Source organism: Amphiura filiformis, chromosome 13 (assembly GCF_039555335.1).
Source record: "Amphiura filiformis chromosome 13, Afil_fr2py, whole genome shotgun sequence".
Classification (NCBI taxonomy): Eukaryota; Metazoa; Echinodermata; class Ophiuroidea; order Amphilepidida; family Amphiuridae; genus Amphiura; species Amphiura filiformis.
The window spans coordinates 17,542,806-17,569,501 of record NC_092640.1 but is presented as its reverse complement, the minus strand read 5'-3'; the positions used below and the strand labels follow the sequence as shown (position 1 = coordinate 17,569,501).

The 26,696-nt window shown below is 36.7% G+C and overlaps 1 protein-coding gene across 1 annotated transcript in view; it reads left to right on the top strand.

Annotated features, from left to right (window-relative positions):
* The window catches only part of LOC140168063 (TPR and ankyrin repeat-containing protein 1-like), a 59,879-nt gene extending 36,186 nt beyond the window's left edge, over positions 1-23,693 (top strand). The window contains exons 22-33 of the mRNA XM_072191366.1: positions 544-740; positions 1,440-1,577; positions 4,715-4,891; positions 6,549-6,714; positions 11,095-11,214; positions 11,715-11,926; positions 12,422-12,648; positions 13,142-15,906; positions 17,014-17,178; positions 20,517-20,593; positions 21,401-21,572; positions 22,942-23,693. Of these exons, the coding sequence (XP_072047467.1) occupies positions 544-740; positions 1,440-1,577; positions 4,715-4,891; positions 6,549-6,714; positions 11,095-11,214; positions 11,715-11,926; positions 12,422-12,648; positions 13,142-15,906; positions 17,014-17,178; positions 20,517-20,593; positions 21,401-21,572; positions 22,942-22,976 (4,451 nt within the window). The 3' untranslated portion in view covers positions 22,977-23,693. The remainder of the gene's footprint in view (positions 1-543; positions 741-1,439; positions 1,578-4,714; positions 4,892-6,548; positions 6,715-11,094; positions 11,215-11,714; positions 11,927-12,421; positions 12,649-13,141; positions 15,907-17,013; positions 17,179-20,516; positions 20,594-21,400; positions 21,573-22,941) is intronic.
* The last annotated feature ends 3,003 nt before the right edge of the window (positions 23,694-26,696 follow it).

Here is a 26,696-nt window from a genome sequence, read left to right as displayed (position 1 = left end):
TGTACTTGCGTTCGTTGAATGTGCAATGTTAGCTTATCTTTATGCAGTGTTTTGGTATAGGTTTTAATCTTGTTCTTAATCATGTTAATTGGTTTTATATTATTTTTTTATATGTGCATAGTTTTTAACCAGTGTAATTTATATATTTGCTTACCATGTATAAATTTGTATCATGTGTTATTATCATGTTTATTGTAAAGCGCTTTGAGATATTATATTGTACTGCGCTATATAAGAAATAAATTATTATTTATTATTATTATTAAGTTCATAGACATTAAAAGACAAGTAAGACGTTTTTACATGAACCTATAATATTATTTCTCTTCTTAAGTAGAGAAATTAGCTACATGTATTTGCATGGGGCATCAACTTGTCAATACTGCTGTTTTTTGCTGAATTTTTATTTCACTAAATAATGACTACTCCTTCACCTTAGAGAAATTTATACACAATTCTGAATTTTTACACTTTTGCTGAGATCACTGAATAAGCCTGTAACTTAACATAGTGTTTCAGCTTTGTTAATTTTCTCTTCAACAGGCATCTTGAATCTGGCATCCAGTGTAGTGGACCTGATGTTTCATTTCTTTCCTGATTCCTTTGACCGTCTGCATCGAGATCAAGGCCTATTTGATGGCCCATCTCCTGTGCTCCTGGAATCCTGTAGCTTCAATGACTTGGCATTGCAGCTCCGTGGCAAGAACAAGACATCTGAAATTGAATTTGGTGCACATCAGGTATGGACAAATTGTACAAAAAAGATAAGTGTCTTATACCCTGGAGTCTTATACTACTCTGCATAATACAGAGAATTATTTAAAGCACTAAATAGCACTAGATCCAAAATACACAGAAGTGTACCTAACACTCTGTGGCAGAGCAATAATAGTAATTATCCATACACAGCCATGTCCTATAAATACATCTCCTTGCACATAATAATACAATGAGTGTAGTAGCTTCATGCCTATAATTATATTTGCTGGTTATTTCAAACTCTTTCTTTGTTATCTATGCCAAATATATAGAAAATCTGAAGATTCTCTTTAAAGAGATTAAAACCCAAGTCCTTATCTGCAACATTATGAAAGATTAATGTTACAAACTTTTCAAAACACAAGGTCCATATGCACAAAACAAGTAAGACAGTGTCTAACGTTATACCTAGTATAACTATAATGGAGGTTAGACTCAGCGAGGGATCCCTCGTTTTTTTATCTTTTTCTCCTTTGCTTCCCAAAATTAAACTGTAACTATCTAATATTAAGCTAGATGCATGTATTTGCCCTTAACAGGATCTACAATAATAGAAATAAGGTATGTAAATACCAAAAAGTTCCCTTTCCGTAGGATTAATCTCAATAGTTAGACCAGGAATAATGGTCTTAATACAGATCATTATGAGCTATTATGCATCATCTCTATTTATCCTGTAGGTGATTTTGGTTGCTAAGGAGGAAGCCAAGGAGAGTCTACCAGCAGAGTTGAAGTTTGGTTTGGTTCTCACCATCTTTGAAGCAAAAGGACTGGAATTTGATGATGTACTGCTCTATAATTTCTTCAAGGACTCACTGGTAAGAACATTTAGTATGTTCCATCATAAATACTTTTCAACATCTGTTTTTTAATTTCAATAAGTTCAAAGAATGTATTTTAATAGACAAATTGGTGATGTTTTAATGTCATCTGCCTGTCTACATAATGCTTTGTGCATCACTGCTATCTAGAGTTAAGGGACTAAAACAGAAATATTTATCCATTTTTCCAGTCTTTCATAAAACTCTTTGTGCTTCATTATTCTGGTCAAGTGTGACATCAGAATTGTCATCTTGTCTACAAATCGGTATGTGTTAGTAAACCGGCAGGTATTGAAATGCCACTGTCACATCTTTCAACATACTCTTTGAGGATATTTATGTAGCATAGGTATACTGCCTGTTTTTACATCTACCAGAAGTCTTGATAATATAATTTGCTGTCTCATATGGACCAAAATTATCTGGTTTGACTTTGTAATGGGTATCCAGGAATTGTAAAAAAAGTGCTAGAACCTGAACCTTATCTCCTTCCAAATACCCTGGATCAGTGCATTAGTTACTGTTGGTTTATCCTAAAAGAGCAAAGTTTCATTACGTTTTATTACCTGGAGAGAATTGATCATGTCTCACCTCCTTTTTCAACCAAATCGAAGGTAATAACTCTTGTAGTGAGGGATCAACATTTAACCACAAATTGCCTCATGCAAAACTCACTTCCTGGGAACCAAATACCACACAAGATTTTTATGTAACTCGTTGACCCATTTGTGTTTATATACTGCCTCTAGCTATAATGACATCCTTGTGATCTGGTCATCTCATTGACAGATACGAACCTGTGGAGGGAATTCAATTTTTGATCAATTCTCTCCAGGTAGTGAAACGTAATGTCCTCCAAAATCTCAGACTGTGTGCAGCATTAATTTATTTTGCTGTGGACTACTATTTTCAGTAAGTGATACCAATCCCTCTGACGCAAAAGGTTCAAATTCTTCACATATACTTTGTGTTGATTTTGAATAATGGGATGGGCCACTTAAATTACGTCACAATTCAAAACATTTATATTTAAAATCTAGACAATAGGCACCACATTGAAGGAGGGTTAGAGTTCATAGGGCAAACGTTAAAGGTTTAGTAGATTAGGTCACCCAGGCACTGTATTTTATATTATTCATGTGTTGTAATACTGGTAGGTAAAAACATTGATTTATTAAGGTTATTACATGTACATGGGTTCATGTGCATGATTCTAGAGTGGGGTAAGTTCATGAAACAACAGCCATGCAAAATGAACTCAAGCATACTTATAATAGAATATATTTGAAAACTGTTCCTGGCACAGATTATTGACGCACGCAGTCACTTTCTCTATACCTACTTTTTGCTGTTTTTGCTACCCATCAGTATACCAATTATCAACAAAAAGCACCCAAAAATCACCAAAATTTAAGGGCACTTTTGCCAAAATGGGCCCAATTGGAGGCATTGGTCTTCACTGAAACCCACCCATTGATATACCAAAATCACTGAAAAGGTACCCCAAAACCATGGCACATCCCTGTATACCCTCAAATAGGGAGAGACCCCCCCTGGGAATAATGACCATAAGTAGTTTGGTATTATGTAAGCTATGTTATAGGTTAAAGGTCAAAGAACTATGATTTTCTGAGCTGTTCCACGCTTGAACACCTATGGAAACACGCCCTAAAATCAGGTCTTTTTTACATCTGTTGCCACATAAATTTGTAGTGATTAAAGTTAGAAAGTTTGTTCAGCTTATATAAGGCGGAAATTATTAGGCTTTTGTTACTGCGCGCATCAATAATCTGTGCCAAAATTGCTTGCCCCCCTTTCGACCTGCCAAAAATCGCTTCACCCCCTTTTGACCTGCCAAAAATGCTTGCCCCCACCCCTTTTGGCCTGCCAAAAAATCTTTGCCCCCCCCCCTATTATTCACCACCCAGGGGGTACACATAATTATGCACCACCCCTTATATAATTACTTGAGTGAAAGAATTCTTTAATAAAAGGTCTTCAATGGCAGCGCATTTTACACCATTCAGTAATGGACTGGTCCAGAGATACACACACAGTTTTATTGACAGTACGATCCGCTGTGTTCACTAAGAATGACTTGGGCATTCAGACCAATTTCGATAGCGATCTTTTCACTAAAGAGGTTTTCAAAAATTGCTCAAAATGCTCCTTTGTCCACAAAATCCAATGTTTTTTTGATGTAACTTCAGCAGAGTGATCCTTGGGTGAGGGTTCCTTAAAGTTACTCAGGAATAAATGTCATTATATGGGTCATTTTGGGTCATTGTTAAAGTTTCTTTTTAGGGTTTGTGGCTAGCATTTCTCCCGGCATTTCAAAAGTTTTAGTTCTATGTCCAATGTAACTTGGACATGTACAACTAATGCACTGAGTAGTGAGGTATTATGTAAGCTATGTTATTGCACTTTTATAGGTCAAAGGTCAGTTGTGATTGTTTACCAAAATTTATCAAAATGTTGCTTTCAGAAAATGTAATGGATTTTCATACAACTACATGTAGAGGTCATTTGGTGTTATGGTTATGACAAAATAGAGAGAGCACACAAGCAGGTGGCGCTTGTGATCCACAGATTTCCGTGTCTTCATATCCAAATGAAATTGAAGTTCTTTCAGGGGCGTAGCCAGCTTTCTTGCTCAGAGGGGGCAAAATAATTTTTGGGGGCATAGACGAAAAAAATATTGCAGTTACATCATACAATACATAATGGTTTGGTTTTAAAAGAGGCTGTACTCTTCGAGCTTCCAAATAAGGCTTAATTGTGACGATGTGCGCGCGTAGAGTGCCAAAAAATTTGTATTTTACACTATTTCGGCCCATGATCGGGGTGAATTTTGGTGGAAAAGGTGCTTCTTGCCCCTTTTCTTTTCCTTTGCCCTCCAGATTTTCTCTTTCATTTTTTGTCAGAGGGGCACTTTTTTCTTTCATTTTTTGCCCCCCTTGCCACCCCGCTGGCTACGCTACTGAGTTCTTTAAATTTCAATGGATTCATCAAATACAGTAATTTGTGAAAGTTTCGTGCTCACAAACATTTTGCTCTTTGTATGTAGAGTGCTTAAAAAGAACTGTTTTTTCAATTACTTTATACTTTACAGCTGTGATTATTATTTGTTGCAGGCTGACAAAGAATGGCGAGTTGTTACTGAGTACCTTGATGAGTTGATTGAAGAACAAAAACAGCACAGACTAAGTAGTGATAAAGAGGCAGCAACAGGGCTACATACAATAGACATAAACAATATGGAGGCTGCAAACAGACCTAGACCACTAAAGTTTGACCCTGACCAACACAAGGTAAAGCAGAAATTCTGTAGTTAATATCATCAACACTGTTGTACTGTTTTCTTTGACCCAATATACCAGACACTTAGAGAATAAAGATAGGATTTTGTCTTTTGCCTATTCAATATTGTGTCATAATGGATGGGCTGGCCAATATTTTGAGACTACGATAAAAATATTGGCCAGCCCATCCATTATGACACCATATTGGATAGGCAAAAGACAAAATCCTATCTTTTATTCTCATTCTTATTCAGTTTTAATGTAATTTTTGCGAGAAAAACTGCCTTTTTTCAGAAAAAATAAAGTTACTTTTGTGAGGACATCCCGTTGTTTTAAATGAACGAAACCATCATTTAACATCTAAGCCGCCGAATCGCGTTCTTAGTTCTCGCACATGTATTACGCGAACGCATTATCGTGCGATCATTGAGGAGCAACAAGCATGCCGCCGTTGCGTGGCGGCGCGCGCCCTGACTAATATTACTATCAACTATTGTGAGATATTATACACCCGAAACCAATCAAATTACGTGAATTCTTTACAAGACACACCCATTGAAGAAGAATGACTACTAATTTCATTGCAGATATGCAAATTGCGTTTGCGCATCATCAACACTGCATGTGTTATAATTTGATTCAATTTAAGTTTGCTAATTAAATTAAAAGTAGAAGCTAAAGTGTGTATCAGTGGCCCATAGAACAGTACATGGCATCCGGGTGGTTACAACAACACTACCCCATTTTTGTTGATACCAACTAAATGAAAATTCCTAAAATTTCACTGTGGTCATGAGAAAAATATATACATTCATCACCTGACCAAAAACTGCATTTTAATGTGATGAGGGTTTTTAATAGGGTCATACACTTTTGGTAAGCAAAGGGTTGGGGATTGCATTTTTAACTTTGACTAAACTATTTCGGAGTTAAGGCACGCTAAAAGTAGACAACTTATTTAAAATATCTGAAAAAAGAATTATTTTGACTTTGGTATATACTAAAAAAAAATCGTAAGTATTGCAATACTCTCTTGGTTGCTACATATCAGGGAACAGAGAAATATTGCAATGACAAAAAGGCAGTTTACAATTTTCTGAAATCTTTGTGCATTTGTTTGTTTGTAATATAGGGTCCACAACTTCTAAGCTCCCCCTAAATACTTTTTAGAATAAATCGAAAAATATTTGACGAAATGCAAACGTGTAAAAAGATATGGGTAGCCTTATTTGTTTTACACATATATGGACCAAATTACAGCGTCACGCGTCATTGCGTTCAGTCACAATGGTTCATTATGTAAAAAAAGAGACCGGTTTAAATAGTCTTAAAAGTTGCATCTTAGTCCATAGGAGTTAACTCTCAAACAATACAGTAGGCCAGGTCTATTCATGTGATTGTTAAAGAAAACCTGATTGATATGGACTCAGGTGCAACTTTTAAAACTGCATCTTTTCTTACACAATTAAACCATTGCATCTGAACGCAATGACGTGTGACGCTATAAATTGGTCCACATGTGTAAAACAAATAGGGCTATACATACCTTTTTACATTTGTACATTTTGTGAAATATTGTTCGACCTATTTAAAAAAGTATTAGGGGGGAACTTACAAGTTGTGGACCCTATATATTTGACATAATTTATTTGAATCTCTTTTTTAGGTATTAAATTCTGAGCTGAAGTACCTATACACCGCCATTACCAGAGCTAGAGTTAATATGTGGCTGTTTGATGAAGATGAGATAAAGAGAGCGCCAATGTTTGAGTACTTCAGATGTTTTAGTCTCAACAAAGTTGTCCAGCCTGTGGATAAAGATGGGAATAGTGGTAAGGGAAATTGTGTTTGAATGAATATAAACATATCCCAAAAAGTAATTACCCCCTTTATTACAAGGTAGTAACTCAAAATCTATACAGCCCCTTTTTTGTTTTGCAAATGTTGATGCCTCATTTGTCTTTTATAGCCCAAAATGTGTTATCATTGTGACCTTTTGAATGAAAAAGATGCAGATTTAAAAATTGCACCTAAACTCATTGAAAATGTTGCGTTTGTTCCTTTAGTGCCTGTTTGTCACTGGTCACCGCAGGTCATCCTTGACCAGTCATGTAGAGAATGTAAAGAATGGTACACTGACTTGAGTATCTTATTTTTGCAACTTTTGATTCTGCATTTTTCATTCAAGGTATCACCATCATGGCTACTACTGTCTGTTCAATTAGCTTAGATTCTTGAATTTTTAAGATATTTGAAAAAATACAAAATTGTGGTCAAAGTCATCAAAGAAAAGTGTTAGCACAGCCTTAGACCTAACGTGATTTATACTTTTCAAATTCTAAAGTTCAATTTAAAACCCCATTTCTTTTCAATTGTGGTCTTTTCCCGCGATATTTTTATAACAAGCCGTAGAACGTCGGGTACCATAAACTTTTTTTGAATCAATCCATTTAGAGCAATGGGGACGAATGTCATAATGCGCTGAGATAGTATTTATTCGATCATCCGCATCAAGAAGTATAATTGTCCAGCAAAATAGCTATATTTGCCATTATGCCTATTTGTGTTGAAATCCTACTGTTGAAACATTACGTTATTATTTATTTATTAAGTTTTCTAAAATAGGCCCAGCTTATATAAATACATTTCTTGCGTATTTATTTATTTATTTATTTATTTATTTATTTATTTTTATTTATTTATTTATTTATTTATTTATTTATTTTGCGAATGGGTCTGAGAAGGTGTAGGCCTATAGGCCTATTATAAAACTACACATTTATTTTCAATTTGTTATTTCGTTTTGTTTGTTGAATATATACAAACTATGAGAAGGTCATTTGGAAACAAAAGAACTTTTGTACAAGAAAATATTATTTAAAACAATCAGGTTCTTGTAAAGTCACTGTATCTGAAAATGTCAAGCGAATGCTGATATTCTTGGGAAGGAATGGTGGTATTAAACAAAACTCAATTTACATTGTAAACCAGTTGAAATAAGAACGAAATCCATAATTTTAATGTCATTGTTTAGGAAAAAAATAATGCTCAGAATAATGTTATGCATAAAACGCCCGATAAAATGTAATCGCGCCATATAATTTCGTGTAACAAAAACCGGTGGACCATCATCACCTATAGAACCTATCCAATAACCGGAACGTTATAACAATTGAAATGGCAGGACAGATTGGTGGACAGATTGTTTTGCTAAATTGGATAGGGTCTATGCCCTAAGTTGAGAATGGACCGTCCCACTCGATTTGTAAAAAGGTCGCGAACCCTTTTGGTGGACCCAAGTAATTGTCTAAAATGAGGCAAAATTGAAAAGAAATGGGGTTTTAGATTGAACTTGGGAATTTGAAAAGTATAAATCACGTTAGGTCTAAGGCTGTGCTAACACTTTTCTTTGATGAATTTGGCCGCAATTGTTTATTTTGTCAAATATCTTAAAAATTCAAGAATCTAAGCTAATTGAACAGACAGTAATTCTGCTGTTCTATTTGTGTATATTTTTGGCCCCCACATATATGTGGGGCTTATGTTGGCCCACATATATGTGGGGCTTATGTTATCGCCCAGATGGTTCTTCGTTTGCTGCTTTGTTTGTTTGTCTCTTTCTTTCTTTGTATCTTTGTTTGTTTCTTTGTTTGGCTGTCTGGGCGGAAGCAAATTCATTAATCCACTGTGCAGCTCCAATGCAATGGCCGATCAACTTCATTATTATGTCTTCAGAATCTTGCATCCTATACCTTTGTACATAACCTTGCTGTCTGATAAATTTGTGTATCGGTCACCTGGAGCTACAGGGTTTTTTCATATCTGTAGCCTCTTCATAAGAGTGCATAGTTCATATACTTTATGTGTAAAAGTCTCTTTTGGTGTGATTTTTTCTTGTAAATGTGACAAGCCATGACCCAAAATCACATTTTTGACCAAAAATCACATTTTTGACCAAAAATCATATTTTTGACCAAAATCACATTTTTGACCGAAAATCACATCACATTTTTGACCGAAAATCACATTTTTGACCGAAAATCACATTTTTGACCGAGAATCAACATTTTGGACCAAAAACCACCAAAAATCACATTTTTGACCAAAAATCATATTTTTGACCAAAAATCACATTTTCGACCAAAAATCATATTTTTGACAAAAAATCACCTTAATTGACTGAAAATCATGTCAAAAATCATTTTTGACCAAGAGTCGCATTTTTGACCAAAAATCATGTTTTTGACCAAAAAAGATTCTGAAGACATAATAATGATAAAATGGGACGGATATTTTCGCATGATACCGGAATTTATCAGTCTCGGTAGAGTTTTCAAATATCACGCTCGACTTCGTCTCGCATGATATTTGAAAACTCTAGCTCGACCGATAAATTCAGGTATCACACTCAATCCGTCCAATTTTATATCAAACTATGTGCTGTATAGTTTTGTGTCACATTATTTGCATACTTATGAATATTAATGAGCTCATTAGCATATTTTGCCTACATTGTTATTAATCCACTCTGCAGCTTAAACGCAATCACAGATTAACTTCAAACTTGGTACGGTGATAGTATATGGTGGCCTCATGTGCTGTATACTTTTGTGTCATGTTATTTGCATATTTATGAATATTAATGAGCTTGTTTGCGTATTTGGCCTACATTTCCGTTAATTCACTCTGCAACTTCATTATTATGTCTTCAGAATCTTGGCTCCTATACTTTGTACATAACCTGGCTGTCCGATAAATTTGTGTATCGGTCCCCTGGAGCTACAAGGTTTTTGTGTATCGGTCTGTAACCTCTTCATAGAGTGCACAGTTCATGCAGAAGTAACCATGTATGTCTATTTAGGTGTGATTTTTTTGCAATGCCGTGACCAAACATCACTTTTTTGACCAAAAAACACATTATTGACCAAAAAACACATTTTTGACCAAAAATCACATATTTGACCAAAAATCACATTTTGGACCAAAAATCACATTTTGGACCAAAAATCACATTTTGGACCAAAAATCACATTTTGGACCAAAAATCACATTTTGGACCAAAAATCACATCACATTTTGGACCAAAATTCACATTTTGGACCAAAAATCACATTTTGGACCAAAAATCACATTTTTGACCAAAAATCACAATTTTTGACAAAAATCACTTTTTGGCCAAAAATCACTTTTTGACATTTTGACCCAAAATTACATTTTTGACCCAAAATCACAGTTTTGACCCAAAATCACATTTTTGACCCAAAATCAAACATTTGACCAAACACATTTCTGAAAAGAAATCACATTTTAAAGCAAAATCATGTTTTGACCAAAAATCATAAATGGTTCTGAAGACATAATAATGATAAAATTGGACGGATACTTTCGCATGATACCTGAATTTATCGATCTCGCTAGAGTTTTCAAATATCACGCTCGACTTCGTCTCTCGTTATATTTGAAAATTCAGACGATATATCTTTGGATACCGGGTAGAAAATGACGAATATCTCCCGTAATTTTTTTATTCTAAAGAAGCTATATTTTTATGCTTGCACTTGAATATATGTGTTGAAAGGATATTATAGTTGTTAGCTTGCGCATTGAGAAAGAACCGTGCATATTCAGCTCAAAAACTGACAAAAATTCTGATTTTATATGTGCCGAACTATAGCGCAGCGTAGGCCACTCGTGGAGGCAGTCTAAAAGCAGACCTCATGGCGTATACCATGCTCACTGACCGTACAGAGGTCAGTCACCAGGCTATTGTCAATAGCCTTAGTTGGATGTCCCTCAGCCCATTATGTGTCTCAAAACTATTAAACAGGTTGGAACAAAATGGCCATGTGTGGCTGTGGATTCAACCTACCATGGCGATTTCTGCCATGAAGATATTGGGGCGATGACACTGTGTGCTGTATACTTTCATGTCATGTTAATTGCATTTTTAAAAATAATCTTTAAAAAAATGTCGGTCAGTGGAGGACAGCCAAATAAGTTGTTTTTTAGCCTTAGAGAAAGTGGTTTTCAAACTGGTTTGCAACATCTTATGTAATTTATTATCTTCAGTTGTATGACAAATTTTGCAAGCACATTGCAAGCTACTGAATTTTTTTTATTTTTTGATAACTTGATTAAATGCTTGTTGGGTATTTATTTGGTGATAGTCTCTTTAATAACTTCACACTAATCTGTCTGCTTATATTTTGCAGAGTTGGATGCTATGTTTGCAGAGAAATCATCTCCGGAGGATTGGGGCAAGAGAGGGGACGACTTCTACAAACTTGAGAATTGGCCTGTTGCTGCCCAATGCTACAAAAGAGCAGGGCTGGGTAAGTATATTGATGTGATATAGACATGATTTCTGGAGGATTTTACTCATGTATTTTGATCCAGGGAGTATACTGTTCACAAATGTATGAGAATTTAATTAAAAGTATTCTAGAGTACGTAAGCCTCTTCCCTTGTTTGTAATGATTATATTAGGCTGGTGGGTAAGCATCATTAATTGATCTCATACACTGCCACACTGGTATAATGTGTTGTTTGTACTGTTTACCCTGACTGCTCATATCTGTAAGTACCAGACTTGAGTCCTGTTAATCAGGGACAGTCTGTGCAGCTCAGTGGCTTGAGCACTTGTCCTGCAAGTGAGAGGTCTGGGGTTCAAGTCCCCATACATGCAGGCCTGTGCATGGCATGTTTCCATTTGTAATTTTCATGTTTAAGTGTGCTAGTGTGTGATGCGTAATTCTTCTTTCCCCTGCAAGAATTACTTATTGGTGGTATATTTTTTCTAATTGATTATTATGTTTATGTGATTCTTGTACAGTGAAGAAAGAGCTGAAAGCTGAAGCCCATCACCATGCCGTGAAAGCTGAGCGTCTGCGTGATCAGCCGAGTAGAATGAAAGAAGAGTTCCTGGCAGCAGCTTTGGCATTCTTACAGTGTGGTGACTTTGGTAGTCTTAGTCTGGGTGCAAGATGCCTATTTAATGCCAAGGAGTATTTGCTATCTGCTCAGCTCTTTGAGAAAGCAGGAGAAGTAAGGCTACAAAGAAACTTATTTTCAGATCAGAAACTAAATGAACACATTTTTACTGTACAAATATGTGCAAGAAAGCTGAGAGCATAGTCATCCTTGTTTTGGTGTCAGGTTTTGTTCTGATGGATTTTGTTTCAAAAGACAATCAGTTTTAAGAATAATTTTACTGACCCTCTGTCAACATTGAGCTATTTAAGATGTCACACAGAGGACAAAATTCAAAATTGCTCAATTGATGTCAAAAACTTCACAAAAGTAACAATTGGGACCTTACAGACATCAAAAATACACAAACAGTACTCTGATTTTTACCAAATGGTCTTCTGTTCACCTACAAATATTTCAAATGAAAAAAGAAGTTTGATAAGAGGAAACACATTTGTATCATAATTACATCTTGTTCTTGTACTTTATTTATATACTTATTTGTATCTGTTGTTTGACCATACCTTGTTGTATGATATGTCAATAAAATCTGATTCTGATTCATTACAGATGCTGAGGGCTGCCGAGATATTCGAGAACCAAGTCAAGAAGTTGCCTGATGATGCCAGTCGTTGCTATGAACAGAGCGGTGACTACGCCAAGGCTATTGGGCTACTAGCACAGCATGGTCTGCATACCAAGGCAGTTGATGTAGTGAAACGATTCCATCAGAAGAAGAAGAAGAAGAAGAAAGAACATTGGAATGTGAAACTACCATCTACCATCAAACCACCAAAGTAAATTCCTTATTTTTCTGGCTTATTCACTTTGTGTAAGCCTCCATTTATAAATATTTTTCTGTTTGTTGCAGTATATTCTTTGTACTCTCCTCTAGAATCAAGGTTCAACTTGCAAAATATGTATTTGTGCATATGCCTTTCAAATATATACCTTATAGTAAAGAAAGTTATAGCATGCTTGTTTAGTATAATCAAAAAAGTTGCTGAAGGAAAGGGGGGAAATTTCATGGAGAGTCTCTTTTTGATAGGAAGATGGCTTCAAAAGATCAGGTCTCACTATCACCTCTGTCATCATCACCTCTTCCACCCTCTCATCAATTCAACTTTTCCCCTGCTTGCTCTTCAGTTTTAATTTCTCTGTGTGTCTTTTTTAGTATGTCTGTCTCTCCCTCCTTTTCTCACTCTTCATTTCTTGATCTCTTATTTTGTGGAAATGATAGTTGACATTATAGTTTTGACACTAAATTGATTGCATTCCTTTTATTTATAGGGCAACTGATACAGTTGAAAACTTGTATTTCCAATCTGCCAGCTACCACAACAAACATGGGAATATGGAGGAAATGAAGGATGCTCTTACTCACCTGAAGTTTGAGGAATGCATCAACTTCCTCAAGAACAAGGGGCACTGTAATATTGCTGTTGATATCCTTAAGGATGAGGGAAAATTTCTTGAAGCTGCCAAGATCTTAAGGTCAGAAGGGAAGTGGAAGGAAGCATGCAACTTGCTGGATAGGTCTGATGAGCCACAGTTCATTGCAGAATGCCATCTGGGATGTGCTCGTAAGCAGATGCAAGGTACCAGGGAAGGAGATGACACCAGGATTGTTGAAGAGATTTTGACTACAACCCTGGGGTTATTTGAAAAAACCAAGGATCTTTCAAGAAAAGCCGAGACCCGTTGGATGCTGGGTGTGTTAAAGAAAGATGACAAGATAGTGAAGCAGGCAAAGAGGGAGTTTGAAAAAGCTGGAAACACTGTTGGTGAAATTCACGCAGCAGATAGTCTCCTAAGTGGCCTGGCTCCGCCAAAGTATAGCAGCATGAGAGTTGCTTTTAATCTTCTAAAGCACTTGTTCCATCTTATCAGTGCAGTGGCAAAACCTAAGGAGCCTGAAGAACAAAGACTTGCTGGAATGTGTGATGAGTTCTATGGTATAGAGAAGGCTAGAGAGGAAAGTAAGGTATTCTTTAACAAGCATGAGGGTGCACGTGTACAGAGATTACTGACAAAGGTGGTCCCAAAACAAGTCAACTTGGAGACAGTGCGTCACAAGATCATAGTGAATGATCTTATCCCTATGGCTATTCGCTGGGTGGAGTGTCTACGCAAGGTCAGCAGAGATGAGAGTAACAAGCTAGAGCAATGTCCAGAGGATGTAGTTGGGTTGGAATGTCCAAGACTAGAATCATGCGAACACAGACATGGACCATATCCCCAAGGATTGCTCCTAAAAAATATCAACAGTGTCATGTCACTGTTGCTTCTAGATGACCTCATCAATGAAGCACGAAAGCTTCCCAATATGAAAACATATAGCCAGGAGTTGTCAGAGGTGTTTGATAAGCAGCAACAACAAAGAAATTGTGCACACCTGTATGATCTCCTGTTCCAACAACATTGCCATCCAAGACAGATCAGTGAGAATGGTGAAGCCACCAAAAGAGTCTTCAACACCATCAGGCAGTACCAAGCTGTGGGAAAACAAATGATGTGGTATGTCAAGTCCAGACATGGAGCATTGGACTCGTTTTCTCGCCGTGCTAACACAGATGTGTGGTTGCAAGTGTGGAATGTTCATCGTCTGTTTGACAAGAACACTAAAGTGATGGAAGGATGGGTTGCAAAGGAAGAGAAATACTGCAATGATACATGGAAGGGTACAAGGTCCCCTCTTGGGATGATGCCTATGCAAGAATCAACTAGACCAACTGGAATACCACAACCTGATGAAGGCAAGCGCATGTATATGAGCTACATGCGGAGGTACTTCGAAAGCTTTGACAAGCTGTACTCCCAGAGAGTTGATGTCATTGATGCTGTTTCATCTTTCACCAGATTCCTTGGCTATATAGCAACACATCCGGTTGTGCCACTCATCCCATCCATCAGAAACATTGTATCTCTTCTAGAGCTTTGGCTTACTATCATTCTTGCCATTATATCCAAGGTGGAAGGATGGGCTGTTATTGTACCAGCAAATTACCTAGCTCAACTGAATTTCTATGATGCCTTGTGCTCGCATAGATTTAACTCCCCTGGCTTATACAGTGCCATATCACAAGTCAAGGCCACACATGATACTTTGCTGAAGACAATCTTCCCAAAACTGGAGTACATGGTTGATCTTGTCTGTGCTTATGGAAAGTTCAAAGGCTTCAACATCCTTGGTAATGCATTCAGAGATGAAGCTTGCATCAGGTCAGGAGAAGCAGAGCGTTCACTTGTCTTTACCGTGGTCATACTTTGTAATGTTGGGTCAGCCTTTACTGACAAGGATGGTACTTGCATTCGTCAGTTGCTCCACACTATCCCAACGAAAAACTATCCCCCACGCTTAGCCAAAGCTCTTGAGTCTGTGAAATCAGCTAAGAGCTTCCGAGACTCCTTGGTTACTCTGCAAAACTTACTGCAAGAAAGAGAAAATGAGCTTTGCTTTCAATGTGAATGGAAGAACTATATTCAAGATACAAAAGGGCCTGGCCTGATCTACTCAAAGCTCAACCCTGAGAAGTTTATCGATATCCCATATGAGATTCTTGAGAATGTTCAGTCTCATTTGCAGCAGGAAGAGATGGGTGTGGAAGCCAAAGGAACTGATCCAGATGACATGGATATTTCCCCTGAGGTTGCTGAAAAAGTGCGGGAGTCACATCAGCAACTTGAGGCAAATCAGCTGCTGGAGGAACAGCAGCTGAGAGACAAGGCAGCCATTAAAATCCAAGAATGGGCTAGGCAGGTCCGTAAGAAACAGAAATTACTACGAGCAGCAAAGGTGTTTGCCATGAAAGCTTATTCGGAAGGGAAAAAATTGACTATTAGAATCAGCAAAGAAGTTGCAAAAAGTGAAGCAGATTCTGCCCTAGGGACGCCAGAGCATTGGGTCAATGATGTCAAACTGATTGGATACTTCATCAACGAGAGAATGTGTTCTATCTGTAATGTGACACTTAATGGGAAGGGGCAGACAGAGAGCTACCAATATGAACCTAGCCCTACTGACGTGGAGCTTGATGAGACCACAGGGAAACCAGGTAGGAAATGAAATTGATTTTATTGGAGGGCTTGAGATTGTGTCCATCATGTTTGATATGTTAATAGATACAATTCTCTCTAAAAACCCTGAATATTAGTTAAAAAGGGATTTGTCAAAGTTACCATTCAATGCCATTTTTAGCTGCCTAAAGATTCAAGCTTTAATGCTTTGTCTACTCACACCACCAAGCTTGTCAGTAGATCAGGGGGGATGGGGATATACCCCCCCCCCCCCACACACACACTTTTTGACTTGGGGCTTTTTCATATCAATAGAGCATATTATTTTGTCCCGGGTCTGTTTTGGAAAAAAAAACCTACGACAAGGATCTCCTTTGAAAAACTTTCCGCATTATGTGCACAAAACACAATAAGATTACCACATCAGTTTCGCCTAAAGTCTGAATTTTTAAATATTGCATAATTAATAAAAATATTGTCCTATATTAATCAAAGTTACCCTTAGAAATGGATAAGGGTTGTCACACGTCAACTTGAACTACTCCACCCTGTCAGAAGAATTCAAGTACCAGCCCCCCTTTAGTATTTTCAACAGAAAATTCAATCTTCTGATAAAAGATTTTTTTCTTTTTCATTTCAATGTTGATATTGAAATCCTTGGTTGCAAAAAAGACAAAAATATATGCTGTATTTATTGTGATTCATATCACAGTATATGGGTCAAATGTTGCCACCATATTTCTGCATCTTGGCTACTGTAAATCCCAACAGCTTTGTCATGGACCCACACTAAAGCCTTATGCCGAAAAGGCTCTTGCTGCAAGATTTGCATCTTGCCATGCATGTTTTGACATCTCCCCTCACTTTTGACAACAGATCTACACTCCTGCACACACACACCCCTGCACCCCTGTGTGTGCAGTTGCATACAAAGTTGATAGCTCAAATGGTGAATACAAACTAATAATAAAATGTTCAAATAAAATTGGAATTGTTTTTATGATACATACAGGTAGTTTGGGATTGTAAAGCGCATGGCTTTCATTTGGGTTTGCACATGTGTAAAATTAGTTATTGTGTGAATCTTGATTTTGTTTTTCACACTGTGGTATAATTGTTTGTTCTAATTAATTGCTTGTCCTCAGTTTCTCCAGTGGTAGAAAGTCCAGTCTCTCCCATCTTACCAGCCCCTACTTATGGTGCACCAAGTAAAGAGGACCATGAGAAGTCAGGTGAACACCAGGATAGAATGAAACACTTCAACGAATACAAGCAGTACCTGATGCAGAGAGTATACCCTGTATTTAGAGGTAATATTATCTTGAAACATTACTCCTGAATTGAGTAGGAATAATAATCTTGATGTTTTGTAAAGTGAGAAGTTGAACAGTATACAAATACAACATGTTTTGAGTGGAAGTAGTCAAAACTACGGGTCCCGAGGTGTTGGATGATTTGACTACTTAACGACACTTCATCGGAGGGAAGTATTCAAATCATCCAACAGCGAGGATCGTATGTGTATGTATCATAGGTGTACCATATAGAAATGCATTTTATGGGTAGTTTAGCATGCAAGGGGGATTATTATTTAAGTGTACCACTTCACCACCCCATCCTGATTGTTATTACTTCATAATGCACTTGTCCGTGACACTAGTACCACACACCATTATGGTTGGGCTGCGGCTATCACAGTAGGCACTTGGACTGTTTTCTACGTACTCCGTCTCCCCTCTTTCTATAACAAAATTAATTGACACCCCTGATTCAGCTAATCAGTTTCTGGCAATCTTAACGCGGCTGTGTACTCTAGCCATTGTTTCTTTCTCAAAATTGAGGTTTTTTTGATATGTTTGTACCTTGTTATGTTTTTTATAAATACAAGGAATGAAAATCAAGATTTGTAAACTCCAACTGCAATATTTTAAGGATTTTATTTCACTATTCCACTCGTGTTTGAAATTGAAAAGGAAAGAAAATCTTTGTTGTACCAGCAAGGTACACGCGCAAGAACAACTCATCGCGTATGCGTATCTCGCAATTTGTTAACGACAAATACGCTGACGATACGCTGACGCTTATCTCTGCATGCGCTTGTGGCGCATCTTATGGAAACACCACGGAAGCACTGATTTCACAAAAACCTAGTGGTCAAATGGCTCCGTTTTAGCTGATAAAATGTGGGTTTTTCAAGTTCTTTCCCCGATTTAAATATCAAGTTATGAATGGATTTCGCTCAAACTTCTCAAGGGGCTGTGGATTTACCCGATGTTCACGTAATATAAGTTACAAAAACGAAAACTGTCGCATTCTCCTGTGAGATTCGATGAAAGTGCAAAATGTGACCACTTTAAACTTCAACGGCCATTATTTCAATGTTCATTTTCTCGGTAAAATAACGATTTAGGTACACGATAACTCAATAAATACAGCATCTATAGGTAAGCAAATATGATCATCGTAAAAAGCATGATCGACTCAAGAAACGGTTTTCTCATTTTTTATATTTTGGTCTATTTCCGATTTTGGGCATCATTTTGTGCAAATAGGCGTTTTGAATTTTAAAAAGTTCATTTTGATGCCTTATATGGTCAATATCTCAAAAAATAAGGCCAATATCAAAAAAATAAAAAACCGTTTTGGAATGGAGCCTCAAGATTGAGCTAAAAACAAAATAAAATATTTTGGAAAGAGTGTTTTTTGTTATGATGTACCTAACAAATATTGCCAAAAACTCACTTTTTTGTGATTTTCTTCAAAATTGTTGTTTTTACCCCAAATCTGTATTTATATTAAGATTTATTGATGTCTTGCCTTCATAAAAATGTATACTTTTATATGTTTTTGTGAATAATTACAAAGTTATTGCACTTTTACTACATGCATGTCTGAGAGTACACAGCCACCTTAAGGCGTATATACTCAACCACACAGTGGACACCTTCAAGACACCTCGCGCTCACCAAGTAAGAACAAAGTGGTACATGATTGGTGTGAACATTTATACCATCCTACAGTTTGTTTGGTGTTTTTGTTATACCGCACACATTATTTTCCTGAACTAAGTTTTCCAGTGACAGCTGAACTGGTCTTTTGAATTATTGAACAGTTAACCATATCTTAGCCATGTGCGATATTTCTCAACAGATTTTCACTCTTAAAATGCATGTTTCATGTAGCAATTTTTATCAAAATACTTGCACAGCCACCATCGGCGCTGTGCATTCTTTTCTCCGCGTTCTTCTTCTTCTTTCTTTGCACAGCCGCCATCGGCGCTGTGCATTGTTTTTACCGCGTTCTTTCTTGCACAGCCGCCATCGGCGATGTGCATTCCGCGTTCTTCTTCTTTCTTCTTTCTGTCAACATCATGTCAACATCATTAAATCAGCCATCGTAGCCACATGCTTTCAGCCATGTTGATCATAGTTGGTCACTAGGACTATTGGGTGGTGCCACAGATGTCACATGATCAACTTCCGATCAAATCTCATCCACTTCCGGTCAGTGGCCAAAACCGTGATTTTCACTAAAAATGCTACTCGAGCCTTCCACATATTACATAGCACTATGACGGCACCTGCACACATGCATCACCTATAGCCAGTGTATAAAAGTTATACCACAAAATTGGAATCAAAGGTCATTAAGGGGTCACTACCTGTTTTTAGCTAAATAACTTTAAGAATTTTTATCTCGACAATTAAACAAAGTAGAATTTTTAAATTAAAATTGGAACAATGCATTTTGTCGGTGTACATGTGGTTTTTTTTTCATTGAGGTCAAAGGTCATTAAAGGGGTCAAAAGGTCAACCATAAATTTAAAAAAAATCAAAATCCATGTATAAGTTCGATTAAGCTGAAATTCACCAGGAATATTCCTTATGACATCCTAAGCACTATGTAATATTTTTATGGGTCAAAGGTAATTAAGGGATCACTTCCGGTTCTCACAGATTCGGGGTCATAACTCATTTGTCACTGCTGGCTGTGCATGCTTTCATGATCGCAGGCTTAACATAATCAGATCTCGTTCTTTCTTCTGTCAACACCCATCGTAGCCACATGCTTTCAGCCATGTTGATCATAGTTGGTCACTAGGACCATTGGGTGGTGCCACAGATGTCACATGATCAACTTCCGGTCAAATGTCATCCACTTCCGGTCAATGGCTAAAACTGGGATTTTCACTAAAAATGCTTCTCCTTCCACATATTACATAGCACCATGACGTCACTTGCACACATGCATCATCTATGGCCAGTGTCTAAAAGTTGTTCACAGAATTGGGATCAAAGGTCATTTGTCGGTGTACATAAGGGTTTTTTTTTCATTGAGGTCAAAGGTCATTAAGGGGGTTAAAAGGTCAATCATAAATTTAAAAAAAATCAAAATCCATGTATAAGTTCGAATATTCCTTATGACATCCTAAGCACTATGTAATATTTTTGCGGGGTCAAAGGTAATTAAGGATCACTTCCGGTTCTCACAGATTCGGGGTCATAACTCATTTGTCACTGCTGGCTGTGCATGCTCGTGGTCGCAGGCGACCGCAATCACGTCTTGTTACTTTCTTTTTATAAAAAACTGTTAAAAGTTATGTCAAGGTTAAGTGCCTCCTTAAGTTATAATTTGATTTAAATTTCAGATGCTGTGCATTACCAAAGCTCCTTCGATAGTGTCAAGGATGAAGTGAACAAGCAGAGAATAGATTTGTTTCATGAGGTACGTATGTATTTATTTGCTCCCAATTCCATTTAAAATGCAGCTGCAATATGATATGGCTAATTGTGGCTTGCCCACGGGTTCACGCACATGCCTGAAGCCAGGGGCAGGTGTAAGGGCTCATAGAATGGACATGGAGTTAGTATCCTGGGCTTGTTGTTCCAATTTTTCAACTAACCAGATTGAGACAGATCAAGCCAGAATGGCGGCTCTATCTGGCCATGGTGTTCAACTACATACATTTTTACACATTCTGAAAAAGTATAAAAGGCTGGGTTCTCACTAGTCCCTATGGAAGGGCATTGGCCAGAACTTAATTTCTGACCTGTGGACAAGTCAGTGGCATCTATAATTAATCAACATTGTGAAACACACCTGTTTCCACATTAATTTGTCTTTCTATGAATTAATTCAAATCCAACTTTTTTACCAATTCCTTTAATGAAGAGCTTTAGATTACAGATTACATACAGTTTGTTGCACTCACCAAGAAAGGTATATCAAAAAAATGGATCTGCTACTACAAATTCTCATCCAGTCAATCCTGGTGTAAATTTATATCTTGGACACCACATCTTGTTTAGTCCTGTAATACTATCAGTGCCTGGTTAGGTACCAATGGCTCTTTCTATCATACCCTGGTGATGTAATAAGTTTGCATAGTGTTATCATTTTTCATTTAAATAAAAAACAAAAGCACTGTAATGCAAAAGTTCAGGGTATGATAGAAAGAGTCATTGATGCCTATTGGGCACCAATAGTGCCATAGGACCAAATTGGACATTGTGTCTTATAATATACTTTCAGCGTCTACACACTGGGGGCTTCAAATTGCACATGGTCATGGAAGACATCAGAAATCATTATGCATGGGACCAGCTGACTCTTCTAGATGGCCCTGTCAAAGAAATACATACTGCTGTAGAAGCTGCTAGACAAATTATGGCAGAATTTGAAACAGCTGCTCAAGAATCACAAGGTAAAAACAAAAGTAATGTTTTAAGTTTTATGAAAGTAGGTCTACATGTAGTTTGTTTTAATAGATTCACTAGGATCTCAAACATGCCTGCTGGCAAACCTCTGGCGTACCTATGGATTATTTTAATATGCGTTGTCAAACTTTGATTGAAAGTGTGTGATAATTATAAGTCCACCCGGGTGGTGGGGCAAATTTCCAAAGGCTTGCCAAAATTGCTTGCCTCCCCCAACATCTTTCCAAAATCACTTTCCCTCCCCCAGCCTGCCAAAAATCTTTGCCCCCCCCCCTCCTTGCACATGCGAAATGTTTTGGTTCCCAATTTGAAAACTCTAAATGGGGGACAAGAATTTTTTGGGCACCCAAAAGGGAGGAGCAAGCAATTTTTTGGCAAGTCGAGTGGGGGGGCTGAAGCAATTTTTGGCACATATTCATGGGGCCTTTTAAATAAAACAGTACTGAAATGTTTAAATATGCAAATTTTCTTGCTTGCAAAATATATCTAGACCCCCCTGCCATTTTACCCTCCCTCTGAGCTCATAATGATTGCACAGCCCCTTAGTAAAAATACTTAACAAAATCTTCCTATTATTTCCACAGTCATTTAATATTTAAGGTTATCATGGGTAATCTGAGGTCAAATTAACAAAGATTGTTGTGTTTGCACTCTTTGTATTTACAAACCAATGTTATTGAAGCCACCTTCGAATAATTCTATAGTTTTCATTTTGTAACAGGAAAGTAAAACAGATCTGTTTTAATATTTTAAAGCTCTATATGAAAGCAGCTTGCTTGCACTTACTGTTTAAGTCATAACAGAATAGTTCTGAAATGGCAGTACACATATTAGACAGGAAATTTGTTAGCTGTTGGCACCTGGAAGTTTGTATTTATTTAAATGATGATGATCAAGGGATTTAAAATTTTCAGGGATGAACACCATAAACTACCTTGTATTCATTACATGAGATAGAACATTTAGATCCAGTGTCAAAATTCATTTACTTCACCACATGAGTGCAATGTTTTAGCCTATTTTCTGAAGTCTTTTTTTCCATCCATTGAATATTGAACATTATCCCATTAGTCTGAAAAGTCATTAGTCCAAAATGGTTAAAGTTGGGTGTATGGCATTTTAGGTTATGATTAGGGTTAGCATTATGGTAAGTGTATGTTAGGGAGTCTTTAGGGATAGGGTTAAACTAGGGTTAAAATTCAAGTCAGGGTTAGGTTTAGGCTTAGTATTAGGGCTTAGGTTATAGTTTAGGGCTAGGGTTATGGTAAGTTGTGTGGTTATTGGGTTTTATGGACTAATGACCTTTTTGACTGTTGACCTGTAACCTAATAATAATATCTGCATATACCATTGCAGATGGAAGTGGAACCAGCCAGTCATTGCCCCACTAGCAAACATCAGATGAGCAACCTGGTTTAGAAGACAGAGCAGCTTTTGAAGGAGATGAGGAGGATGAACACTTACTGCAGATTACCAAGGAACCACTGGGATTGTAAACTACTGGAAGACAAAGACGAAATCAGAAGACCAAGTGGGTGGGCCCACGGACAAGGTGCCACTAATTATTGTCAGCTATATGTATGGTTCTCAGGTGTATAATGAATGACAATAAATATGACCAAAGTATTCTGAAGTGACCAGCTCCAATCACTATGAAATTTTTACACTAAACATCACACTGAAAATGACAGGTTAACACTGAAAATCATCAGAACAAAATAAAATATAACACTGAAATTGTTTTCAGTGTATTTTTCAGTGGTATATCAAGTGGCTATTGTTTGCTATAATGAGCAATGATCCAGGGCACTAATTTCCAACAACAGAAAAGGCCAGCTCATTTCAGTGTGATTACATCCATTCCAGTGGGATTAATGATTGGCCAATGATTTTCAGAGGAGTTTCACTCCATTTGTCAGTGTGGTTAGACAATGTTTATTTGCATGCTGAATAACAAAAGAACTATTTCAGTGTTATTTTCAGTGGTGCTGTTCATGGTGTTAAATTTTCAGTGTTCATTTCAGATATCAGTGTGATATTCAGTGTACAAATTTCATAGTGAATTAAACCCAGACCATTTTGGCAGACCTGTTTTAGAGATAAAGGCCTCTATTACCGTATTGGTCCGAGTATAGTCCCACCTGTTTTTTAGGTGAAAATTTTTCACAATTGGGGGTGGGATTATACAAGAATTTCAATTTTTTTTTTTTTTTTTTTTTTTACAATTTCTGGAATTTTTCGAAAAAATGGGGGGTGGGACTATATTCGAACGTGGGACTATATTTGGACGAATACGGTAATCTATTAAAAGATACATACCATATTATAGATTTCCCAGAGTAAGTCGACTGATAGTATGTAGCATCACTGCTTAGCAACAAATTAATTTTGTGTAAGCTTTAAGACAACTTATGCCACTAAAAAAAGGTTTGTCTCTCAAACATTTTGCAAAATAGCTGTGTGCCATGTATTATTTCGACCCGGATATTTTTACTGTGTTTTTAGCCTACTTTTTTCTTGTATTTGGCCCTATACCTGGACATTTTTTATGACAACTGAAGGTCTGAATGCCCAGTGTGGATGAGGCTACATGCTAGAATCAATTTCACATACGTTTGAGGGACAAACTTTTTTACCTTATTACCTTACAACTCCTTATTTATTGAATTGGAGTTTTCTTTGAATGTGAGATAAACTAGTGCTTGCACAGTATCAGACAGTCATTATCAAATTTTATAACAAGTGCTTCCACAGAGACAAAGCCTTGAGTATTTATCATGCTAGTAACCAAAGATTTCTTTTAAAATAATATAATAATTCTTCCAAAAACTTGTATGTACTTTGCCCCAACTATATATAATTGGAACTCTACATTAAGGGTATACGATGTATTGTTGGTCGAAGCAGCAAAAAGCAGTTCACAGCATCTTGCGAATGGTAGTGAGCTTTAGCAAAAATTGCATTGCTCAATTCATAGCGAGCATATCGAAGAATTCAAATATCACAGATATACTTTTGTAGGTCCTGTGGTTCTTGAGGTATGTTGTAAAGAGGGCTGAAACAACAACACTTTGCTGCTTCGACCAACAATACCTCGTATAACCTTAAATGTATGCACTTGGCAGTCAATCTTAAAGAAAGATAGCCAACTTTAAAGTGTCTTGCCAATACCAGGTCTTCACAATTTGTGTATAGCTTCAATATGAAGGTAAAGTAACTGTCAAAAAATATAAGTGAAACATATTGTTTTGTTTTGTTTGATTTTCAGCTATTATTGTTGACATTGTCTGTGATATTTTGATAACAAATGAGAATCACACTGTTTACTAGCTTTAATTAGCATAAGCATTGTGGTATAATTTTATGTAGTATATAATTTGATTGCACCCAGTATAAGCACTCTTTTTGCACTTTTGCCGATGTAGCCCTTGTACTTTGTAAACTTAGAAGTGGGGGTCCTAGCTATTACCAGTAGTATTTGTGTCATGAAATATTGGCACCATGTTCATTAAACAAGCTACTACATCTCATTGCATGACCCTGATGTGACCTGATTCTTTTCAAAAAATGGACAAGAAGGGGGGTGTACACATTAGCAGTGCAGAAGAACAGTGCCTGAAAGTTTTATGTATAATGTGTATCATAGATATTGTAGCTTAAACTGTATTATTTCTAAAAATCAGATTGTGAAAAATGTTCTAAATCTTTCTGAACTACTTTAGAACTTGAAATACAGAATTTTTGCAGTGTACGCCGTACAAGTAATGTTAAAGATCTGCTCTACTATAATCAGTAATAAAAATGTGCACCTATAATGGCTTTGGGCTTCATTCTCCCTTGCCCAATTAGCGGCGGGCAAGCGTGGCACCAAGTTCAACTTTTATAAAAAAGTAAAAATATGTGTCCCCTCCCCACATTTCAGAACGGATTAACACCCCTGCCTATATCATTCATATCCTCATGCAGAATACTGATTCATCTGTTTGTTAAATAATGTTACACATGAATTCTCTCAAAATTAGATGACAGTGGATCAGACGGTAGAGAACCAGAGGGTAGCATATTACCTATTTAATGGGAAATTTATGTATTCATCCAGGGTTAATGCTATCATGCCATGCCATCTGATCCCTGCTCTCATTCAAGAGAATACATGCGTAACATGATTTTAACATAGGTGAATCGCTATTTGTCATTTTGACAAACTCATAATAATAAGATAATCTGTTATTGGCCTTTTACGTTGAGCACTTTGAGAACTTGTTAATATGCTATAGAAGAATAAAATTATTATTAATTATCATTATTACAAGTATATTACTAAAACAAGTTCTAGTTTGAAGAGGAGTAATCTATGTATGTTAAGTATCTTCTACAAACCAGGAAGAAATGTAGAAAGGGAATGACTTATGAACTCTGTGCTGAAATTATATTTGTCAAAACATCTATTTAAGAAAATTTGCAATTTGTGGTTTGTCTTTAAAGTGTAATATATTGTGATTATAATTCTAAATATTACAGAAAACAACTCTATCAGTGCAGCTGTCATATAATGCATTTGGTCCTGCATCATATACTGGGGTACCCAAAAAGGTGGTTTTGTTGCATTTTGATGTGCAGCATGGATTTCAAAACACTGTCTCTTGAGTATTCCTTCACTTAGAAGATTCAATTAGGTCTTAAATTGAGGCTAATTTATTCTATATTACTCATGTTTTTATCCTGTTTTAAAATTATTTTTAATTATTTTTTCATGATGGTTGTCATAAAATGTGCCAAAGGTGGTTGTGGATTAGGGGGAGACGGAATAGGGGAGGGACTCGTATCATAAATTTGATCTATAACCCGGGTCTAAAACCCCCATTAAAAATTTGAATCTAGTAAAAAAATGTCTAAATGAGACATCTAAACCAAGTAAATAAATACAGAAGGTCATATAAAAGACTAATACTTGCTCAGAATGATTGTAAATGTGGAAAAAATAGGGGGGTTAAATACCCCTACTTTGTGATTGTTGTTGGTCTGCACTCTCTCATTTTTTAACCGATTTTCATAAAAAATAAAATAAAAAAAGGTGTCAAAATGCTCAGGAGGATGAACCACTTCAAATG